The 18039-nt window shown below is 41.4% G+C and overlaps 2 protein-coding genes across 2 annotated transcripts; one reads left to right on the forward strand and one right to left on the reverse strand.

Annotated features, from left to right (window-relative positions):
• Positions 1–1507: 1507 nt before the first annotated feature.
• On the reverse strand, positions 1508–4732 carry LOC115775340 (interleukin-1 receptor type 1-like). Its single transcript, XM_030722871.1, has 7 exons — positions 4535–4732; positions 4426–4478; positions 3994–4186; positions 3220–3388; positions 1977–2039; positions 1685–1817; positions 1508–1547 (listed from the first exon to the last, which is right to left on the reverse strand). The coding sequence occupies exons 1-7, from the start codon at positions 4730–4732 to the stop codon at positions 1508–1510; spliced, it is 849 nt and encodes a 282-aa protein (XP_030578731.1).
• A 4813-nt stretch (positions 4733–9545) lies between these two features.
• On the forward strand, positions 9546–16219 carry LOC115775341 (uncharacterized). The gene is made up of 8 exons (XM_030722872.1): positions 9546–9743; positions 9800–9852; positions 10092–10284; positions 10890–11058; positions 12242–12304; positions 12464–12596; positions 12734–12888; positions 14652–16219. Exons 1-8 carry the CDS (start codon positions 9546–9548, stop codon positions 14663–14665), a joined length of 978 nt encoding a protein of 325 aa, XP_030578732.1. The 3' UTR covers positions 14666–16219.
• The last annotated feature ends 1820 nt before the right edge of the window (positions 16220–18039 follow it).

An 18039-nucleotide genomic window follows, 5' to 3' on the forward strand; every position in this document is an offset into this window, starting at 1 on the left:
GAATTAGCTGTTTGGCATCAGCAGAAAAGAGTTGACAAGTTTTTCATGGGCGCAACCCACACATGCATTTTCCTTACAAATGTGGCACCATTTAAGGGGAAACAAACAGGCTTTCCAACTGTTTAAGATTTATTGCCAATAAACATTGTTACAACAAAGCAGTAATCGATCAAACACGCATGTCCTTTACTTTTTGTGTTCAGTTGATTTTGAGCAGCTTGAGTAGGCTGAACAGCTCCCTCTGCTGGTCATCTTTCTGCTTCGCTTCAGTGACAAATTAAAATGAGAAATGGCAGCGTAGAAGGTATTTCCTGCTTTCTTTGTCCTACTTGTGCAAGTGTAAAATGATGCAAGTGAGCTCATTCTTTAGCAGCCAACGGTGCCTAAATGATGGCAACACTTGTCTTACTGTCACTTTAAATGAAGACTTGCATTGATAAAATAAGTCAAATAAACAAACAGCCTAAATAATGATCATAACTCTTTTACAGTCATATTTCTGTCACTTGGGCTACTCCAGGCTACATGCCAATGTATCCTTGGGCAAGATACTTAACCCCAAGTTGCTCTCCGACCGTCCCGTCGGAGTATGAATGTGTGTGAATGATAGTTAATTTAAAAAGCACTTAGCTTAGCAAACATGGAAGTGCTTGTATGAATGGGAGTGCATGGGTGAATGTAAACATGTTGTAATAGCGCTTTGAGTGCTCATACTGAGTAGAAAAGCGCTACCTGTATATAAGAGCTTGTCCATTTACTTTCCCACAACTGACTGTGAATAAACTGCCTACAGGAGCTGTGATTCATGCATTTTTGCAACAATTCATAAATATCTTCTACAAATAATGCTTATAGATTTTTTTTTCACTGACTGGACATTTTTAAAAGAGTTTTTAATAACTGTTTCTTTCATGGTGCTCATTCACACTCTGAGGCCTGTGTTACCCAAAGCAGGATTTGAGTTTAGCGTGGCAACCTCAGGCTTAACCCTGAGTTTTTACTGTTACCAAGGTGGTTCACTTCTTACAGGGATACATTACTGGGGGAGATCTAACCTGCTCTGAAGCAAATTGTAAGAGAAATCACTGCCTACTGACCAATCAGTTCACTGGAAAATAACATCACCACTCCTTTCTAGCATTACAGCTTGATGGTCTTCATAAAAGATGAGACTTTGCGCCCAGTAGACACGTCTGTGTTTAAACTGGTCATGTGGTGCTATACAGTGAACACACTTGTAGCTAGACTGGGAAACACTGGGTTGTCTTATCCAGTTGATAACCACCTTCATGTGACTGCTTAGCCTGATTGCAGATTTAAGGGTACACTGTGACTCAGGTGATAGAGCAGGTCATCTACCAGTTGGAAGATTGCTTAATTAGTCCCTGTTCCTCCAATACATCATAAACTAGCATTTCTCATACACTCTGAACAACAGTATGACCATAAACATGGTAACATATTAAATATAATTAACATAATTTACTGTAAATGTTTGGATTTTTCCTTATATAAATATATTGATAGGACCATCATTGGGCAGCATACTGGTGAGAATAATCAGATGAGTCTAAAATAATGTGATAAAATGTGGTGCTCTGTGTCTGTTAGAGCACGAGTCTCAGACATAAACTTAACTGTTAAAGCAGATGAAACAAACGGATGGAGAGTTGAAGCTACTGACCGTTGATCTAACATGTGGACGCGGTGAGAGGTGTTAGTCTCAATGAAATCCTCTCTGGCCAACCACAAGATATCAACAGAAGGCTTCCCGTCACCCGGCACAAACACCAGACACCTTTTACTGAAGTTGAACCCTAAACACACGCACAAACAGTAACTCAGTATGTAATGAAACTCTATTTATTTAAAGCTTTGCATTTACTCTCCCTGCTGTACGTATTAAAATTAAAGCAGATGTCTGTGTGAAATCAGCAGAACACATTTCTCAGAATATCTAGCAGACAAGGACGTACCCCTCTGTGCTTTGACTACTTCATTGGTGGGTTCATGCACGTGTGGAATCAAAGAGTACTCCTCTGAAACAGAGAACATCAAACACTGTATTGTATGCAGCAGAGGTCAGAAAATCACAAAGATATGCTGGAAATGGAGCCATATTTCCCATTCTGCAGTTTACAGTAAGTAAACTTAAGCTGCCACTTTTCCTAACACTATCGTTACCTTTATTACTGCTGCTCTGTTTTGCTTTTTTTCTTTCATTTTTTCTTCGTATTGTTCCCCTGATAGGCTTTTATGGAACAGTGAATCAATATACAAAAGTAAAACATTGTTAACATGTTTTGTGGTGTCTTGATATTGGTCAGTACTGTGTATATTGGTCAGTATAGGGACCCTGAAGGGTGGGCAGTGTGGTGGAAGTTAGCCAGGTCAGGGTTTCTTTTCTTCCAATGTGACTTATTATTGAAGTCACAAGACCACTGACCCCTATAAACAGACGCCCTCCTACATTAGCTGTCTAGATGGTGGGATTTTTTCAGAGATGGTCATGTGCCCTGCTATAGAGGCTAAAGTGGTTTAAAACTGCTTATATTGGTCTAAATAAATGGAACAGCAGGTAAAAGTGATAACAGTCAAATATTGTGCCAGTCCTTTTCCTGGTACCTTCCTTTACTACTATTTTCTGTTTATGTACACACTATACACAGTATAAAAGCTGGACATAGCTTCTCAGTCTAAAGTGTCCCTTCAGCCTGCATTATTTTTGATTGTCTCTGGGGCGGCGATGCATGTGTTTGCAAAAAGACTGAGTCCTAGCACTCAGCACTAACCTCAGGAAAGATGCGTTTATGCTTTGAATAAAACATTAGTACATTTTATTATTTTTTTAGCAATTTTACTCTTTATCGTGTCCTGGTCATTAGTTCTGTGTGTGTGTGTGTGTACATATGTTTCTGTCAAGTTTTATCCCTAAGTCCTTGTGTATGTAGGTTTGGCTCGCTGCCAGCCAGTTTATGTTCTTCATTCTCATCAGTGAGATTCAGCAAATAAAGTTCCACATCCTGTCTCCTGAGTCCTGCACTGGGGTCCGATCCTGCCTGCCACACAGTGTCTCATGATAGTTATGGCAGCAGTAACAATGGTAAGAATGTAAACACTGTTTATTGTATGATTGCTGTTATTCGATAAAACCTCTTTACACTTTCTGTTGTGCTGTAGACAAATTGTTTGTAGTCTTTTCTTTGTCTGCAATCTCACCTGTGACCGTTGCATCAATGGTCTCTGACACAGATCCTTTGATGCCATCGAGGGTGAATGTTAGAGTACAGGTGTAGGTGCCTTTATGTTGAAGTTCCACATGATTCATTTTCAGTTTGGTGTCCCAATACTCGTAGATGTTTGTCCCATCCTCTATGGGCTCACAGTCCTAGAGGGAATAACATCAAAGTAGCTAAAGAGGGGGAGAAATGGGTGGCGTAGTTAAACACTTGGACACAGGCTGGATCTTGATCAACACCAGTCGGGTCACCTGGCTTCATCGGGTATCTGTTGTAAAACCCGAGACACCCGATGAGCATCAGAAGATGTATGCTGAACAGTTTGTTTCATAATCACAAAACAAGAAAAAAATGTCTCTATGGTCTCTATTCATTATAATAAACAGTGCAGTTGGTGAATTTGCCGTGGGATCCCATTTGACTGCTGGCATAAACGTTTCCATTTACTGATGGTGGGATGATGTGATTATTTTAAAACATGGAACTTTATAACAGTTCCCATCATTTTTTTAAATAGTATTCATTTGTTTCCCTGTCACAAAGTGAAACAAAACAAACAAAAACCTCATGGATGCTGGCATCTGCTATCAGCCAAACTGTAATTTGTAAACACTGGTATCAGCCCAGAGTTTCAGTGCACTCCTTGTACTGATACAAGTTGAAATAGAGGCAGTAAATAGTTGAGGTTGCTGCTACTTTGCAGCCTCTCCATTAAACCCATTAGGTTTCATGCCAAGAATTCCCAACAACTCACTCTGTACCACTTGATGGAGGAAGTGATGTTGTAGCTTCTCAGCTTATTGATATGGTCCCCCAGAGGGCAGCTCAGGCTGTCGTTGGCTCCTTTTGTAAGTTCTTGTAAAGCTTTCCTCGGCCTTCCACATTCTCCTGGAAGTCTTTCCTCTACTACCAGCTTGGCGGCCTGCCTATAGCAGTGAGAAGGAGTCCTACAGGGAAATTAAGTCAAACTATTATGAATGAACGGATAATTAGACACATTCAAAACTCAAACATTAGAAAGTTGTTTGGGTCTTGCAGAAAACTGCAGTGATGTGTAAAATAGTAATTACCAGCTACAGTAGTAGTTGTCATTGTTTTAAGGTAATCCAGAACATTTTGAAAATGAATATCATGTTACAGTTAAAATTGAAGAAATAAAGCACAAAAACAGGAGAACAAACAGCACCTGGAAGATAAAAACCAACACAGAAACAAGCACACAATCTTGTGTCTGTGATACTGTGTTTGTCATGAATGAGGGTGAGAAGCTGCAACAACACTAACCTAACCCTAACCCAGAAGACCCGGGCTGTACGCTGAACAACCAAGGCCACACATCCCAGTAACATCAGCATGCCCAGGCATAACTGGGCACCCCCAGTGTAGGGAGGGACCCAGCACGGAGTAGGACAATCCCAGGCACCAGGGCCCCAGACTCCACACCCAGATCCCCGCAGGGGAGGCCAGCCAACTAGCCCAGGGCCAGCATCCATTGTCTCAAGCACCCAGGCCCCCACACCCCAAGACCATGAGGTAGCATCTACTCAAGTGCCCACCACCCGCAATGAGGGCAAACATATAGACACCACAAAATGGCAGCCACAGGCAGCCATCCATCCATCCATCCATCCATCCTGTCTTGTGGTTTATAATTTCAGTTTGGATTCCTTAAAAAAATAAATAAATATATATATATATACACACACACACACACACACACACACACACACACACACATACAGGCATGAACCAAAGCCAGACTTTCTATCCTCCTAATGTAAAGCAGGAGCATGCTGTCATCATACTGCCTGTCTGCAGAGATGTATGGTAACGAAGTAGAACTACTTAAGTACTGTACTTAAGTACTAAAATGCAGTATCTGTACTTTATTGGAGTACATATTTTTTCCCCTACTTTCACTTTTACTCCACTATATATTTTTGATTAATTTAATACTTTTACTCCGATACATTTTTCACGTGCTGAATCGTTACTCGTTACTATTATGAAAACGTTACTAATCATCCCCAAGTCATAGTATCAATGCCAGAGCGGTAGATGGCGCTGTCACGGTTTATGAAGCTGGCTCATCATTGGGCGATTTGAGCGATCAAGCCTATAAAAAAAACGCAGGCTTCGTCTCCGCCTTTTGCGCTGTTGCTTGCAAGTATTGAGGACAGAACGCGTCAGCTTACTGTCCGATATCGAGATGGATGACGTCCCAGGAACACCTTGTCCAGGTTTGTCTTTTAGCTGCTCTGTGGACTGCCCCTCTGGCCTTTTGAGATGTTTTATTTGTGTTTGTTTTTTTGTAAACACTTGTATGGCCTTTTATCATTGTACTCCAGCTTCAGCCAAATACATTGTGCCTTTCAAATGTTTGAAATAATATAAACAATGATAATCAAACTTTTGACTGCCTTTCTTTAATATACACAGTACTTGTACTTTTACTTGTACTTGTACTTTCCGTACTTGAGTAGCATTTTTTGAAATACTTCTACTTGCAATACTTAAGTACCAAAAAAATTGAGTACTTCTGTACTTCCACTTGAGTATGGTGTTGAAAGAACACTTCAACTTTTACTCAAGTCAATTTTTTTATATAGTACTTGTACTTCTACTCCACTCCTCTACTCCAGTACTTTATACATCTCTGCCTGTCTGTGAGGTTTTACCTTCAGTCTACAGAGCTGACAGGCCAACTCATTTGGGAAAAGCCCACTCAACGGCCAGGCACAATTCAATATAAGCCTTCAGCAATACAAGACATTACAAGCTCATAGTCTAACATCATATTAACAAAACAATATAGACAGAAACAACATTCTTACCTAGCAGCATGATCAATACAAAGCTTTAAGGCTCTTGCATGGAAAACACACAAGTTGGCTGTGCCATATTTATTTATTTTATTTTTTTGCTTTTTGATTATTTTTATTGTTTCCTTTTGTTATAAAAAAAACAAAACAAACTGTAACTAGTACACAGTATTGAAATTTTTGATGCACTGTTTTGTCAGTATTATATTAAGTGTGGCTATGGGTGCATATGTTTAATAAGAATTACACATTTATTGTAATTTCGTTGATTCATTCTAATAAAAATATTTTTTTTAAAAAAAGTTGGCTGTGCCAAAGCCACAGAGCCAGTCAGTTCATAGCCCCTCCTACCAGTGTAAGGTCCAAGTTGACTGTCTTAAAAGAGTCCGACTGGAATCTTGAAAATGCAACTTGACTTTTATTTATTTGCTATTGGTGCCTAGCTAGGAAGCCCCAGTCCTCAGCCAGCATTACAAAGCCGACACATAAGTATGCGTTTAGGTTTGCAGTCCACAAGGTGGAGTCGAACTCTCGCCTTCTGCGTCGGAGTCCGGCGCGCTAACCGCTAGGCTATACAGCCTGGTGGTAAGCCACGCTAGCACTAGGCTGGGTAGCCTAGTGCTAAGCCTACTGCACTGACAGACAGAGGAAGTAAGCGACTGACTGACAAAGTGACAGGAGCAAAGAGTGACAGGAACAAGAGCAGTGATAGCAACGCCTCACAAAAGCTATTAGTGAATCCTTTCAAAGAATTATTGATTTTCAAAACTTGCCTCTTTGGAATCTTCAAATACCACGTTGAGCATTATTCTTTCGGCAGTAGCTGCGTAGCTTAGTGGTGTGGGCCCTGGTCCTCCAACTGGAACGCCCGGGTTCGAGTCCACATTCCGGCACCGCTGACTGACTGACCAGAGGGGAGAAACCAGGAAGAGCCTGACTGACAGGCAAAGGGTGCCAGTTCCCACACCGCTATCTACAAAGCTGCTGCCACTTTTTTTTTTTTTTTTTCTTTTTCTTTTCTTCCTCCGTAGGTTGTGAGGTATGTGTGTGTGGAAGTAGTCCGCACAGCGGGTACCTGTTTTTTTTTTTTCTTTCTTGTTGTTTTCTGTTTTTTTTTTTTTTTTTGGGGGGGGGGGGGGGGGGGGCTTGCTTGCTTGCTTTTTGAACTTTTTCACTTTTTCTTTCCTGTCACTTTGTTTTCCCATGTTTAGCTAAGGTAGCGTCCCAGCGCATTTCAAGGGAGCACTCACAGTCAGTGGCTTACTCGCTCTTGTCCGTCTTTACGTGACGTGACTGTGGTTGATTGACGGCTGAAGGGACTGTTGTCGAAAGGTAATATGGATCAAGGTAAAAGAGCAAAGAAGCCATCAGGTGCACAGTTTAGAAAAAGAAGAAGAGGAGAAACGGCCAAAGGATAAAGGTATGCACATTTCTGTGAGTGACGTGATTGACATTAGGCGATAGGCTAATATATTCGCCTCTTGCTAATATGTTGCTAATTAGTGACAGAGGGCGAGTGGATTTGGTTTTTAGTTTTGCTGAATTAGAATTAGAATTGAGGCATCATGTCATGCAACTAATTTCACCCAGACAACTTAGTCTGGTTTGTGTTTGCAACACAACAGCTTTTTGATAGCATTTTGTAAGCTACATGTCATATATCTTTTAAAATAAATTGCTGTGTGTTGTGTTTAGTTAATAGGATGTTAAGAAATGTTAATAAAGTGCAGTGGCGCAAAAAGGGGGTATGCACTATATGCAATGCATAGGGGTGCCGCACAAGAGGGGGGGTGCCAAAACGATGTGGGAAAATATTTCTGTAGTTGCATTTTCTGTATTTAACAGCTGTGCATATGACATGATCAATAACAGAGGCGCGGCGCTGATTAGGCGCCCCTGCGCTCCTTCACCTCCCCTCCTCCTGTCCCCAAGACAGTCATAATTTATGTCATAGAAGTCTTGTATTTTATAAGTCCATGAATACGTGATCTGCACACATGAACACAGTAAATGTTGAGAGGATGCGGCTGGTGTGTGTGTGTGTGTGTGTGTGTGCGCGCGCGCACGGGCAGTGTTCAGCTAGCGCTGGTCTGAGACGCCCTTTAGTCGGGCTGAGGATTTCACCGCTTCACTTTCGGAGCTCTGCTGTCACTGCATTTAGCAAACAGGAGCCCGCCCCGCGGACTCCGCACCGGCTAGATCGCTGCTTTTATCGCTGCTTGCGCCTTTATTATTTCACTGCAATTTACAATCTACCACAGCAGGGAAAGTTCACAATGTGCGCGTTTGATGTCCCTAAGGTCATGCGCGCACTTGGTTTCGCAGCTACAAAAAATGGAAATGACAACCAGCATGAATGAGGAGAAGTAAGAAGAAAAACGAAGATCAAATGAAAATTTCAGGCATGATTTAACAGGAGTGGATCATGGCTGACAAGTTTTTCCACGCCTCCATTGTCTGTGTGGTTTTACTCACTGTGCAGAGAATGGCAGCTGTTATTTTTTTCCTTACATCAGCTGTAGCCACCAGAACGATCACTATAAGCACAAACTGGTGGTAATCACACTATTGTGGTTTGGTTTGGTTTGTGCGATTGTTTGGTGCCGTTTCCTTCACTTTCTATGAAGTGACAGATTTCCTGAGGCAGCTCATGGCACCTGTGTCACTGTAAAAAGTGCTGACTGATGTTTTATCCGCTGATCAATACGCAAAAGTGGTGCACAGTTCTTGGCCTCCCGGCAGCTGTTGCAATGAGTGTGATTTGTAGTATAAGTGGTGGGAGCACATTTACCCACTGGCTATTAATAATAGCTATATGAAATCATCTTGCTGGCCTATAAAATTAGATCGTGGGCCGGAAGTAGTCCGCAGGCCTTGAGTCTGACACATGTGACATAGAGAAAAACTGCAGTACGGAAGTTAAAATGTGCAGATGAAATTTCTGGCTAGGGTTGGGGGGGGGCGCCTAAAAATGTGTCCGCATACACCTCAGAAATTATATAGCTGCACCCCTGTCTGCCATCTTCCTTCTGTGTTGCTCCTGGGCCCATAACCTGTTGGGTTTGCTGTCGCTTCTTCCATGTCGTAAATGATCACACACTTTTTAGTCTCTTGACTCCTTTATTCTTAACTTCATCACAGCTCTGGAAATGTGCTCAGTAGCCATGGTTGTAAACGTTCACTCTGCGTACACTTTTCACACTGCCGTAAAAAATGAATGATCACAACAAGGTCGTAAAAGCAAAGTAAAAGAAAAACACAATAGTTTCTGCAGAAAGTTCTATTCGCCACACAGGATATATCAAAATAAAAGTGCTCACCAAAATAAAACATTAGTGTCTAACAGAAGAATTTGAGAACAGAACTTAACACCTGTGGCTGCCATTTTGTTGTGTCTATATGTTTGCCCTCATTGCGGGTGGTGGGCACTTGAGTAGATGCTACCTCATGGTCTTGGGGTGTGGGGGCCTGGGTGCTTGAGACAATGGATGCTGGCCCTGGGCTAGTTGGCTGGCCTCCCCTGCGGGGATCTGGGTGTGGAGTCTGGGGCCCTGGTGCCTGGGATTGTCCTACTCCTTGCTGGGTCCCTCCCTACACTGGGGGTGCCCAGTTATGCCTGGGCATGCTGATGTTACTGGGATGTGTGGCCTTGGTTGTTCAGCGTACAGCCCGGGTCTTCTGGGTTAGGGTTAGGTTAGTGTTGTTGCAGCTTCTCACCCTCATTCATGACAAACACAGTATCACAGACACAAGATTGTGTGCTTGTTTCTGTGTTGGTTTTTATCTTCCAGGTGCTGTTTGTTCTCCTGTTTTTGTGCTTTATTTCTTCAATTTTAACTGTAACATGATATTCATTTTCAAAATGTTCTGGATTACCTTAAAACAATGACAACTACTACTGTAGCTGGTAATTACTATTTTACACATCACTGCAGTTTTCTGCAAGACCCAAACAACTTTCTAATGTTTGAGTTTTGAATGTGTCTAATTATCCGTTCATTCATAATAGTTTGACTTAATTTCCCTGTAGGACTCCTTCTCACTGCTATAGGCAGGCCGCCAAGCTGGTAGTAGAGGAAAGACTTCCAGGAGAATGTGGAAGGCCGAGGAAAGCTTTACAAGAACTTACAAAAGGAGCCAACGACAGCCTGAGCTGCCCTCTGGGGGACCATATCAATAAGCTGAGAAGCTACAACATCACTTCCTCCATCAAGTGGTACAGAGTGAGTTGTTGGGAATTCTTGGCATGAAACCTAATGGGTTTAATGGAGAGGCTGCAAAGTAGCAGCAACCTCAACTATTTACTGCCTCTATTTCAACTTGTATCAGTACAAGGAGTGCACTGAAACTCTGGGCTGATACCAGTGTTTACAAATTACAGTTTGGCTGATAGCAGATGCCAGCATCCATGAGGTTTTTGTTTGTTTTGTTTCACTTTGTGACAGGGAAACAAATGAATACTATTTAAAAAAATGATGGGAACTGTTATAAAGTTCCATGTTTTAAAATAATCACATCATCCCACCATCAGTAAATGGAAACGTTTATGCCAGCAGTCAAATGGGATCCCACGGCAAATTCACCAACTGCACTGTTTATTATAATGAATAGAGACCATAGAGACATTTTCTTCTTGTTTTGTGATTATGAAACAAACTGTTCAGCATACATCTTCTGATGCTCATCGGGTGTCTCGGGTTTTACAACAGATACCTGATGAAGCCAGGTGACCCGACTGGTGTTGATCAAGATCCAGCCTGTGTCCAAGTGTTTAACTACGCCACCCATTTCTCCCCCTCTTTAGCTACTTTGATGTTATTCCCTCTAGGACTGTGAGCCCATAGAGGATGGGACAAACATCTACGAGTATTGGGACACCAAACTGAAAATGAATCATGTGGAACTTCAACATAAAGGCACCTACACCTGTACTCTAACATTCACCCTCGATGGCATCAAAGGATCTGTGTCAGAGACCATTGATGCAACGGTCACAGGTGAGATTGCAGACAAAGAAAAGACTACAAACAATTTGTCTACAGCACAACAGAAAGTGTAAAGATGTTTTATCGAATAACAGCAATCATACAATAAACAGTGTTTACATTCTTACCATTGTTACTGCTGCCATAACTATCATGAGACACTGTGTGGCAGGCAGGATCGGACCCCAGTGCAGGACTCAGGAGACAGGATGTGGAACTTTATTTGCTGAATCTCACTGATGAGAATGAAGAACATAAACTGGCTGGCAGCGAGCCAAACCTACATACACAAGGACTTAGGGATAAAACTTGACAGAAACATATGTACACACACACACACACACACAGAACTAATGACCAGGACACGATAAAGAGTAAAATTGCTAAAAAAATAATAAAATGTACTAATGTTTTATTCAAAGCATAAACGCATCTTTCCTGAGGTTAGTGCTGAGTGCTAGGACTCAGTCTTTTTGCAAACACATGCATCGCCGCCCCAGAGACAATCAAAAATAATGCAGGCTGAAGGGACACTTTAGACTGAGAAGCTATGTCCAGCTTTTATACTGTGTATAGTGTGTACATAAACAGAAAATAGTAGTAAAGGAAGGTACCAGGAAAAGGACTGGCACAATATTTGACTGTTATCACTTTTACCTGCTGTTCCATTTATTTAGACCAATATAAGCAGTTTTAAACCACTTTAGCCTCTATAGCAGGGCACATGACCATCTCTGAAAAAATCCCACCATCTAGACAGCTAATGTAGGAGGGCGTCTGTTTATAGGGGTCAGTGGTCTTGTGACTTCAATAATAAGTCACATTGGAAGAAAAGAAACCCTGACCTGGCTAACTTCCACCACACTGCCCACCCTTCAGGGTCCCTATACTGACCAATATACACAGTACTGACCAATATCAAGACACCACAAAACATGTTAACAATGTTTTACTTTTGTATATTGATTCACTGTTCCATAAAAGCCTATCAGGGGAACAATACGAAGAAAAAGTGAAAGAAAAATAGCAAAAAGAACAGCAATAACAAAGGTAACGATAGTGTTAGGAAAAGTGGCAGCTTAAGTTTACTTACTGTAAACTGCAGAATGGGAAATATGGCTCCATTTCCAGCATATCTTTGTGATTTTCTGACCTCTGCTGCATACAATACAGTGTTTGATGTTCTCTGTTTCAGAGGAGTACTCTTTGATTCCACACGTGCATGAACCCACCAATGAAGTAGTCAAAGCACAGAGGGGTACGTCCTTGTCTGCTAGATATTCTGAGAAATGTGTTCTGCTGATTTCACACAGACTTCTGCTTTAATTTTAATACGTACTGCAGGGAGAGTAAATGCAAAGCTTTAAATAAATAGAGTTTCATTACATACTGAGTTACTGTTTGTGCGTGTGTTTAGGGTTCAACTTCAGTAAAAGGTGTCTGGTGTTTGTGCCGGGTGACGGGAAGCCTTCTGTTGATATCTTGTGGTTGGCCAGAGAGGATTTCATTGAGACTAACACCTCTCACCGCGTCCACATGTTAGATCAACGGTCAGTAGCTTCAACTCTCCATCCGTTTGTTTCATCTGCTTTAACAGTTAAGTTTATGTCTGAGACTCGTGCTCTAACAGACACAGAGCACCACATTTTATCACATTATTTTAGACTCATCTGATTATTCTCACCAGTATGCTGCCCAATGATGGTCCTATCAAAGGCGCGTGGTTAGAGCGACTGCTGATGTTTTCTGAGCTGCAGGAGGAGGACTTGTACACCAACTACACCTGTCGTGTGTACAGTGACAGGGGCTTTCCTGAGAGATATTTTAGTCTGCAACCAGCAGGTAAAAACATCTACCATAAATATTATACTTTACCTTACCTTGTTTATTAACCTTGTGGACTACTGCATCTTCTCACAATCAGTAAATCAAAGAATCTGTGCATTGAAGTGATTATCTTATATATATATATAAGGAAAAATCCAAACATTTACAGTAAATTATGTTAATTATATTTAATATGTTACCATGTTTATGGTCATACTGTTGTTCAGAGTGTATGAGAAATGCTAGTTTATGATGTATTGGAGGAACAGGGACTAATTAAGCAATCTTCCAACTGGTAGATGACCTGCTCTATCACCTGAGTCACAGTGTACCCTTAAATCTGCAATCAGGCTAAGCAGTCACATGAAGGTGGTTATCAACTGGATAAGACAACCCAGTGTTTCCCAGTCTAGCTACAAGTGTGTTCACTGTATAGCACCACATGACCAGTTTAAACACAGACGTGTCTACTGGGCGCAAAGTCTCATCTTTTATGAAGACCATCAAGCTGTAATGCTAGAAAGGAGTGGTGATGTTATTTTCCAGTGAACTGATTGGTCAGTAGGCAGTGATTTCTCTTACAATTTGCTTCAGAGCAGGTTAGATCTCCCCCAGTAATGTATCCCTGTAAGAAGTGAACCACCTTGGTAACAGTAAAAACTCAGGGTTAAGCCTGAGGTTGCCACGCTAAACTCAAATCCTGCTTTGGGTAACACAGGCCTCAGAGTGTGAATGAGCACCATGAAAGAAACAGTTATTAAAAACTCTTTTAAAAATGTCCAGTCAGTGAAAACAACATCTATAAGCATTATTTGTAGAAGATATTTATGAATTGTTGCAAAAATGCATGAATCACAGCTCCTGTAGGCAGTTTATTCACAGTCAGTTGTGGGAAAGTAAATGGACAAGCTCTTATATAGCGCTTTTCTACTCAGTATGAGCACTCAAAGCGCTATTACAACATGTTTACATTCACCCATGCACTCCCATTCATACAAGCACTTCCATGTTTGCTAAGCTAAGTGCTTTTTAAATTAACTATCATTCACACACATTCATACTCCGACGGGACGGTCGGAGAGCAACTTGGGGTTAAGTATCTTGCCCAAGGATACATTGGCATGTAGCCTGGAGTAGCCCAAGTGACAGAAATATGACTGTAAAAGAGTTATGATCATTATTTAGGCTGTTTGTTTATTTGGCTTATTTTATCAATGCAAGTCTTCATTTAAAGTGACAGTAAGACAAGTGTTGCCATCATTTAGGCACCGTTGGCTGCTAAAGAATGAGCTCACTTGCATCATTTTACACTTGCACAAGTAGGACAAAGAAAGCAGGAAATACCTTCTACGCTGCCATTTCTCATTTTAATTTGTCACTGAAGCGAAGCAGAAAGATGACCAGCAGAGGGAGCTGTTCAGCCTACTCAAGCTACTCAAAATCAACTGAACACAAAAAGTAAAGGACATGTGTGTTTGATCGATTACTGCTTTGTTGTAACAATGTTTATTGGCAATAAATCTTAAACAGTTGGAAAGCCTGTTTGTTTCCCCTTAAATGGTGCCACATTTGTAAGGAAAATGCATGTGTGGTTTGCGCCCATGAAAAACTTGTCAACTCTTTTCTGCTGATGCCAAACAGCTAATTCTGCTATTGACTCCTGTTTGGTGTGGTTTATTGAACTGGATGACGATCATCGCCACTTGCGGCTTTAATTCAATCTAAAACCCAATGTGCTGTTTTGTTCTTTTCCCCTCTCTTTCTCTCACGCACCAAAGGAGACCTTCGCTAAATCAGTCCTGGCTGAGCTGCCTCAACAGGTCACCCAGTACTTTAAACAGCGAAATGTACCGCCCATTAAGCCGTCACCAGAGCGAGATGCCCTGAAGACGAGCGCCCACGTGCTATACAAGAGCTCGACAAAAACCCATCTTTTTGTTAATGGTTAATAAAACTGTATATGTCAACAGTAAACAAAACTTGTGATTGATATCATGTGATACATACAATGTCCTTTGTGTGAAGTCCTCTTTAAGCTGAACTGTATCAGTGGTTGATTCCTCTTTAGTTCTTGTACTTTATGAGGTAGCATATCAGATGAAGGCTGTTTGCTTTTGTGCTCACGTGGTGGACTCATAATGCAGAGTTTCGACAGAGCACCATTTATTTAACCCCTGGTCCCTGATCACCAGGGGAAAGTTTCTGTTTCAAACGTTTTGATCAGCAGTCGTCTGGGAGGCAGGTTTAATGCTCCACTATGCTTAGTCAAATAAAGAGGACATAATTAGAGGAGTATGAGGCCACACTGGCAGCTGTAGCACTACCACAGGACAGTTGTGGGATACTGTGTGTACTCAGTAGGCCATTTTGCTACCTTTTGCAAAATCCTTGTATTAATTATGACTTAAATTCATCCTGCATGTTGCCAGTATCTACACACTGTTTACAAACTAATGATCACAAATGCATGTTTTTTTTTTCTCAAATGATGTATTTATCAGATTTTGTAAATATTTTATGAGCTTCTGCTGTAAGCAAAGGAAGTATTACACGACAAAGACAGATGGTTCAACAGAGGCTGCACCTGTCAGTCTTAATGAGCGCAAAGCTTTGACTCAAAGCAGCAAACACTGGTACAAAAATGTAAATTGTTAAAGAGAATTAAAAACTCTGGAACGTCTGGGTCATTAACACACAGTGAGAACTGAAATGTTCACACCTTGACTGTCCCCCTGTTTTTCAATCTCAAGTCAGCTCACTGAGCTCCGCTCCAGATGCACAGTTCTCCTGCCAAGGTCTTAATGACGACTGAATACACATCCCAGAATCCAATTAACCAAATTCATTTTGATCTGGTCCAATTTTGTGCATTAATTTCAAGGTCAGTGTGACTCTGAGCTGCAGTACTGTGCAGCACAACAACAGACCCTTTAACATACGGTCACAAAGAACCACTCGCAGGGACAAGAAGAACAAGAAATCCGACAACAGATGGCACGGTTCCCCACAGAGCGCTGATGTCAACATCATGATGTCAGTCTGGGATTTCAAGGAAGAGATGGGACATAATGAACCTGCTTGAATCTGCAGAGGAACTGTGCAACAAGATGCTTGCAAGAAGCAACCTGCTAAGAATATTTTTAAAATTGTACTCATCTATGAAGAACAACTGGGTTTGCTTCTTTTGGGGTTTTAAGTGGTCATAAAAACAGCTCAAAGCTGTCTGGATGCTCGTCAAATTGCATTGGTGGAAATATAACTGAATGTATCGATTGAAGGTTGTTTCTAGATCTTCATTTTGTTTCCTAACCACTGTTAAATTGCAGTACCCCTAAATAAAGTGGGCACTTGACAAAAAGGTCTGTATTATTGCACTATATCTTCCTCATTCCTTCTGTGAGAGTTAGCAGTATGCTACATGTCCCTTCATATTTTACGGTCACTGGTAGGCAGATTTTTGTCACCTGGACAGAAGCAGGCTAGTTGTTTCCAGTTTCCAACCTTGTGCCAACCTTAAAATCTCTTTAGACAAAAAACAAATGCATTCATATGCCTGCTTTTTACCCTGGAATGAGCTCCACATTTTGAAGCCTTCACTTCAACTGTATAACAGTCACCATCTTGGTTTTCTATAACCAGAAGTTACCATGTTTGGATAAAAGGGTGGTGTTCTAGTAACCTTTGGTAAGTAGTTACAAAAACTCTATAAATGACACACACACACACACACACAGGCTACAGCAACCATGCCACAAAACTTTAATTTGGTCCAAATCAATATGAGTATAAAATTCACCCCAATTGTTATGAAGGGAATAATACAGTTCATACAGTTGTTATGAAGGGGGCCCAAACCCTTTCTTTGTACCAGGATCTAAACATGTTAGTTTTAATCACTAAAATTCAATATTTTAACATGATGATTGACCTATTTTTGAAGCATGCTTCAAGTGGCCATTAGAACTGTAGTTTTAGGCGCTTCCTCATTACCTTAATTTTCAGCCTTGGAGGTAGAGAAAACTACACTGCCCCCTAGTAGGTTACAGGTTTTCTTTTTCTTAGCAGCTCCAGCTCTCAGTGACACTTTCTGCAGATGCTGTCTGCAAGTCCACATTTAAGGTGAATAATCCATAATGGAGCCCTGGAGAGGGAGCAAAGAGCAGAGCTCAGGTGCTGGCAGAAAGGGAGAATATTCAACAATAATGATCAATTCATCTTTAAAGAAATGCAAAGTAATGCCACTCATTTACTCCTCTGAGCTCACATTCTGTGTCAAACACCTCCCACAGCCACCTAGCTGCACATCCACTCGCCACCTCCAGCGGACACTTCCCATCTACTGTCCCCGTCCTCTGCAACGCTTTTTAACACCTCTTTAGCCAACAAAATCATATGCTCACAACATGAAGCTGCTACCTCCACTGCCACAGGCCTCCACCTAAATCATTTCACACTCAACTGCAGCCGCACCATGCACCTCACTTCAACAAATAATACAAGTCCAACACAAACCAACAATCTCATGCAATCATCAACTCAACAAAACCACCTCACACTCCAAAACTCAACAAGCCCACCACCATAACACACTCATACCAAACAAATAACAAAAAAAACTTGTCTCTCTCTTGCTTGCGTGCCACCTCATCCATGGGGCCCCACACTTCTTTAACACCAACTACATCAGCACCTCTGCTGGCTATGTGTGCCATCATGGCACAAGCTCAATGCAGCCAGCCTTAAGACAACAACAAAAAAGAAAAAAAAAGAAAATCAACTGTGGCATAACAACAACGCTTTGAACATCCAAATCCATCCAATCATTACCAGCTTCTTACAAAACTCCCACAATTTACTCATTTCAAAACAAACAAACAAACCTCTCAATCTTGACAGTCACTTCAATCGTGCTCACACATCATCTCATTTGATAAAGCTACAAACAACTTAGAAGCTCACAGCTACAGAGCACCTCATGGACTTTGGCCGTGCAGTAGCTCAATACACAGCATCAAAGCGCATCAACGCTACCACACTCACAGTGTCTTGGATGAGTTCACAGGCGGTTCTGGCTAGATTTACGCCCTGGGCGAACCACCCCTTGAACCCCCCCCGCCGCCGCCACTAACACAACAATACGTTACATATTTGTATTATTTTATTATA

This window comes from Archocentrus centrarchus, unplaced genomic scaffold (genome assembly GCF_007364275.1).
Source record: "Archocentrus centrarchus isolate MPI-CPG fArcCen1 unplaced genomic scaffold, fArcCen1 scaffold_106_ctg1_1, whole genome shotgun sequence".
NCBI classification, from domain to species: domain Eukaryota; kingdom Metazoa; phylum Chordata; class Actinopteri; order Cichliformes; family Cichlidae; genus Archocentrus; species Archocentrus centrarchus.

Bases quoted from the DNA above. Each gene is read 5' to 3' on its own strand.
- LOC115775341 (XM_030722872.1), top strand. From the start codon at position 9,546: ATGGATGCTGGCCCTGGGCTAGTTGGCTGGCCTCCCCTGCGGGGATCT. The intron at 9,744-9,799 runs GTTAGGGTTAGG...TGACAAACACAG, and splicing joins GTACAGCCCGGGTCTTCTGG to TATCACAGACACAAGATTGT. The intron at 12,305-12,463 runs GTACGTCCTTGT...GCGTGTGTTTAG, and splicing joins AGTAGTCAAAGCACAGAGGG to GGTTCAACTTCAGTAAAAGG.
- LOC115775340 (XM_030722871.1), bottom strand. From the start codon at position 4,732: ATGGATGCTGGCCCTGGGCTAGTTGGCTGGCCTCCCCTGCGGGGATCT. The intron at 3,389-3,993 runs GTGAGTTGTTGG...TATTCCCTCTAG, and splicing joins CCTCCATCAAGTGGTACAGA to GACTGTGAGCCCATAGAGGA. The intron at 2,040-3,219 runs GTGAGATTGCAG...TCTCTGTTTCAG, and splicing joins CATTGATGCAACGGTCACAG to AGGAGTACTCTTTGATTCCA.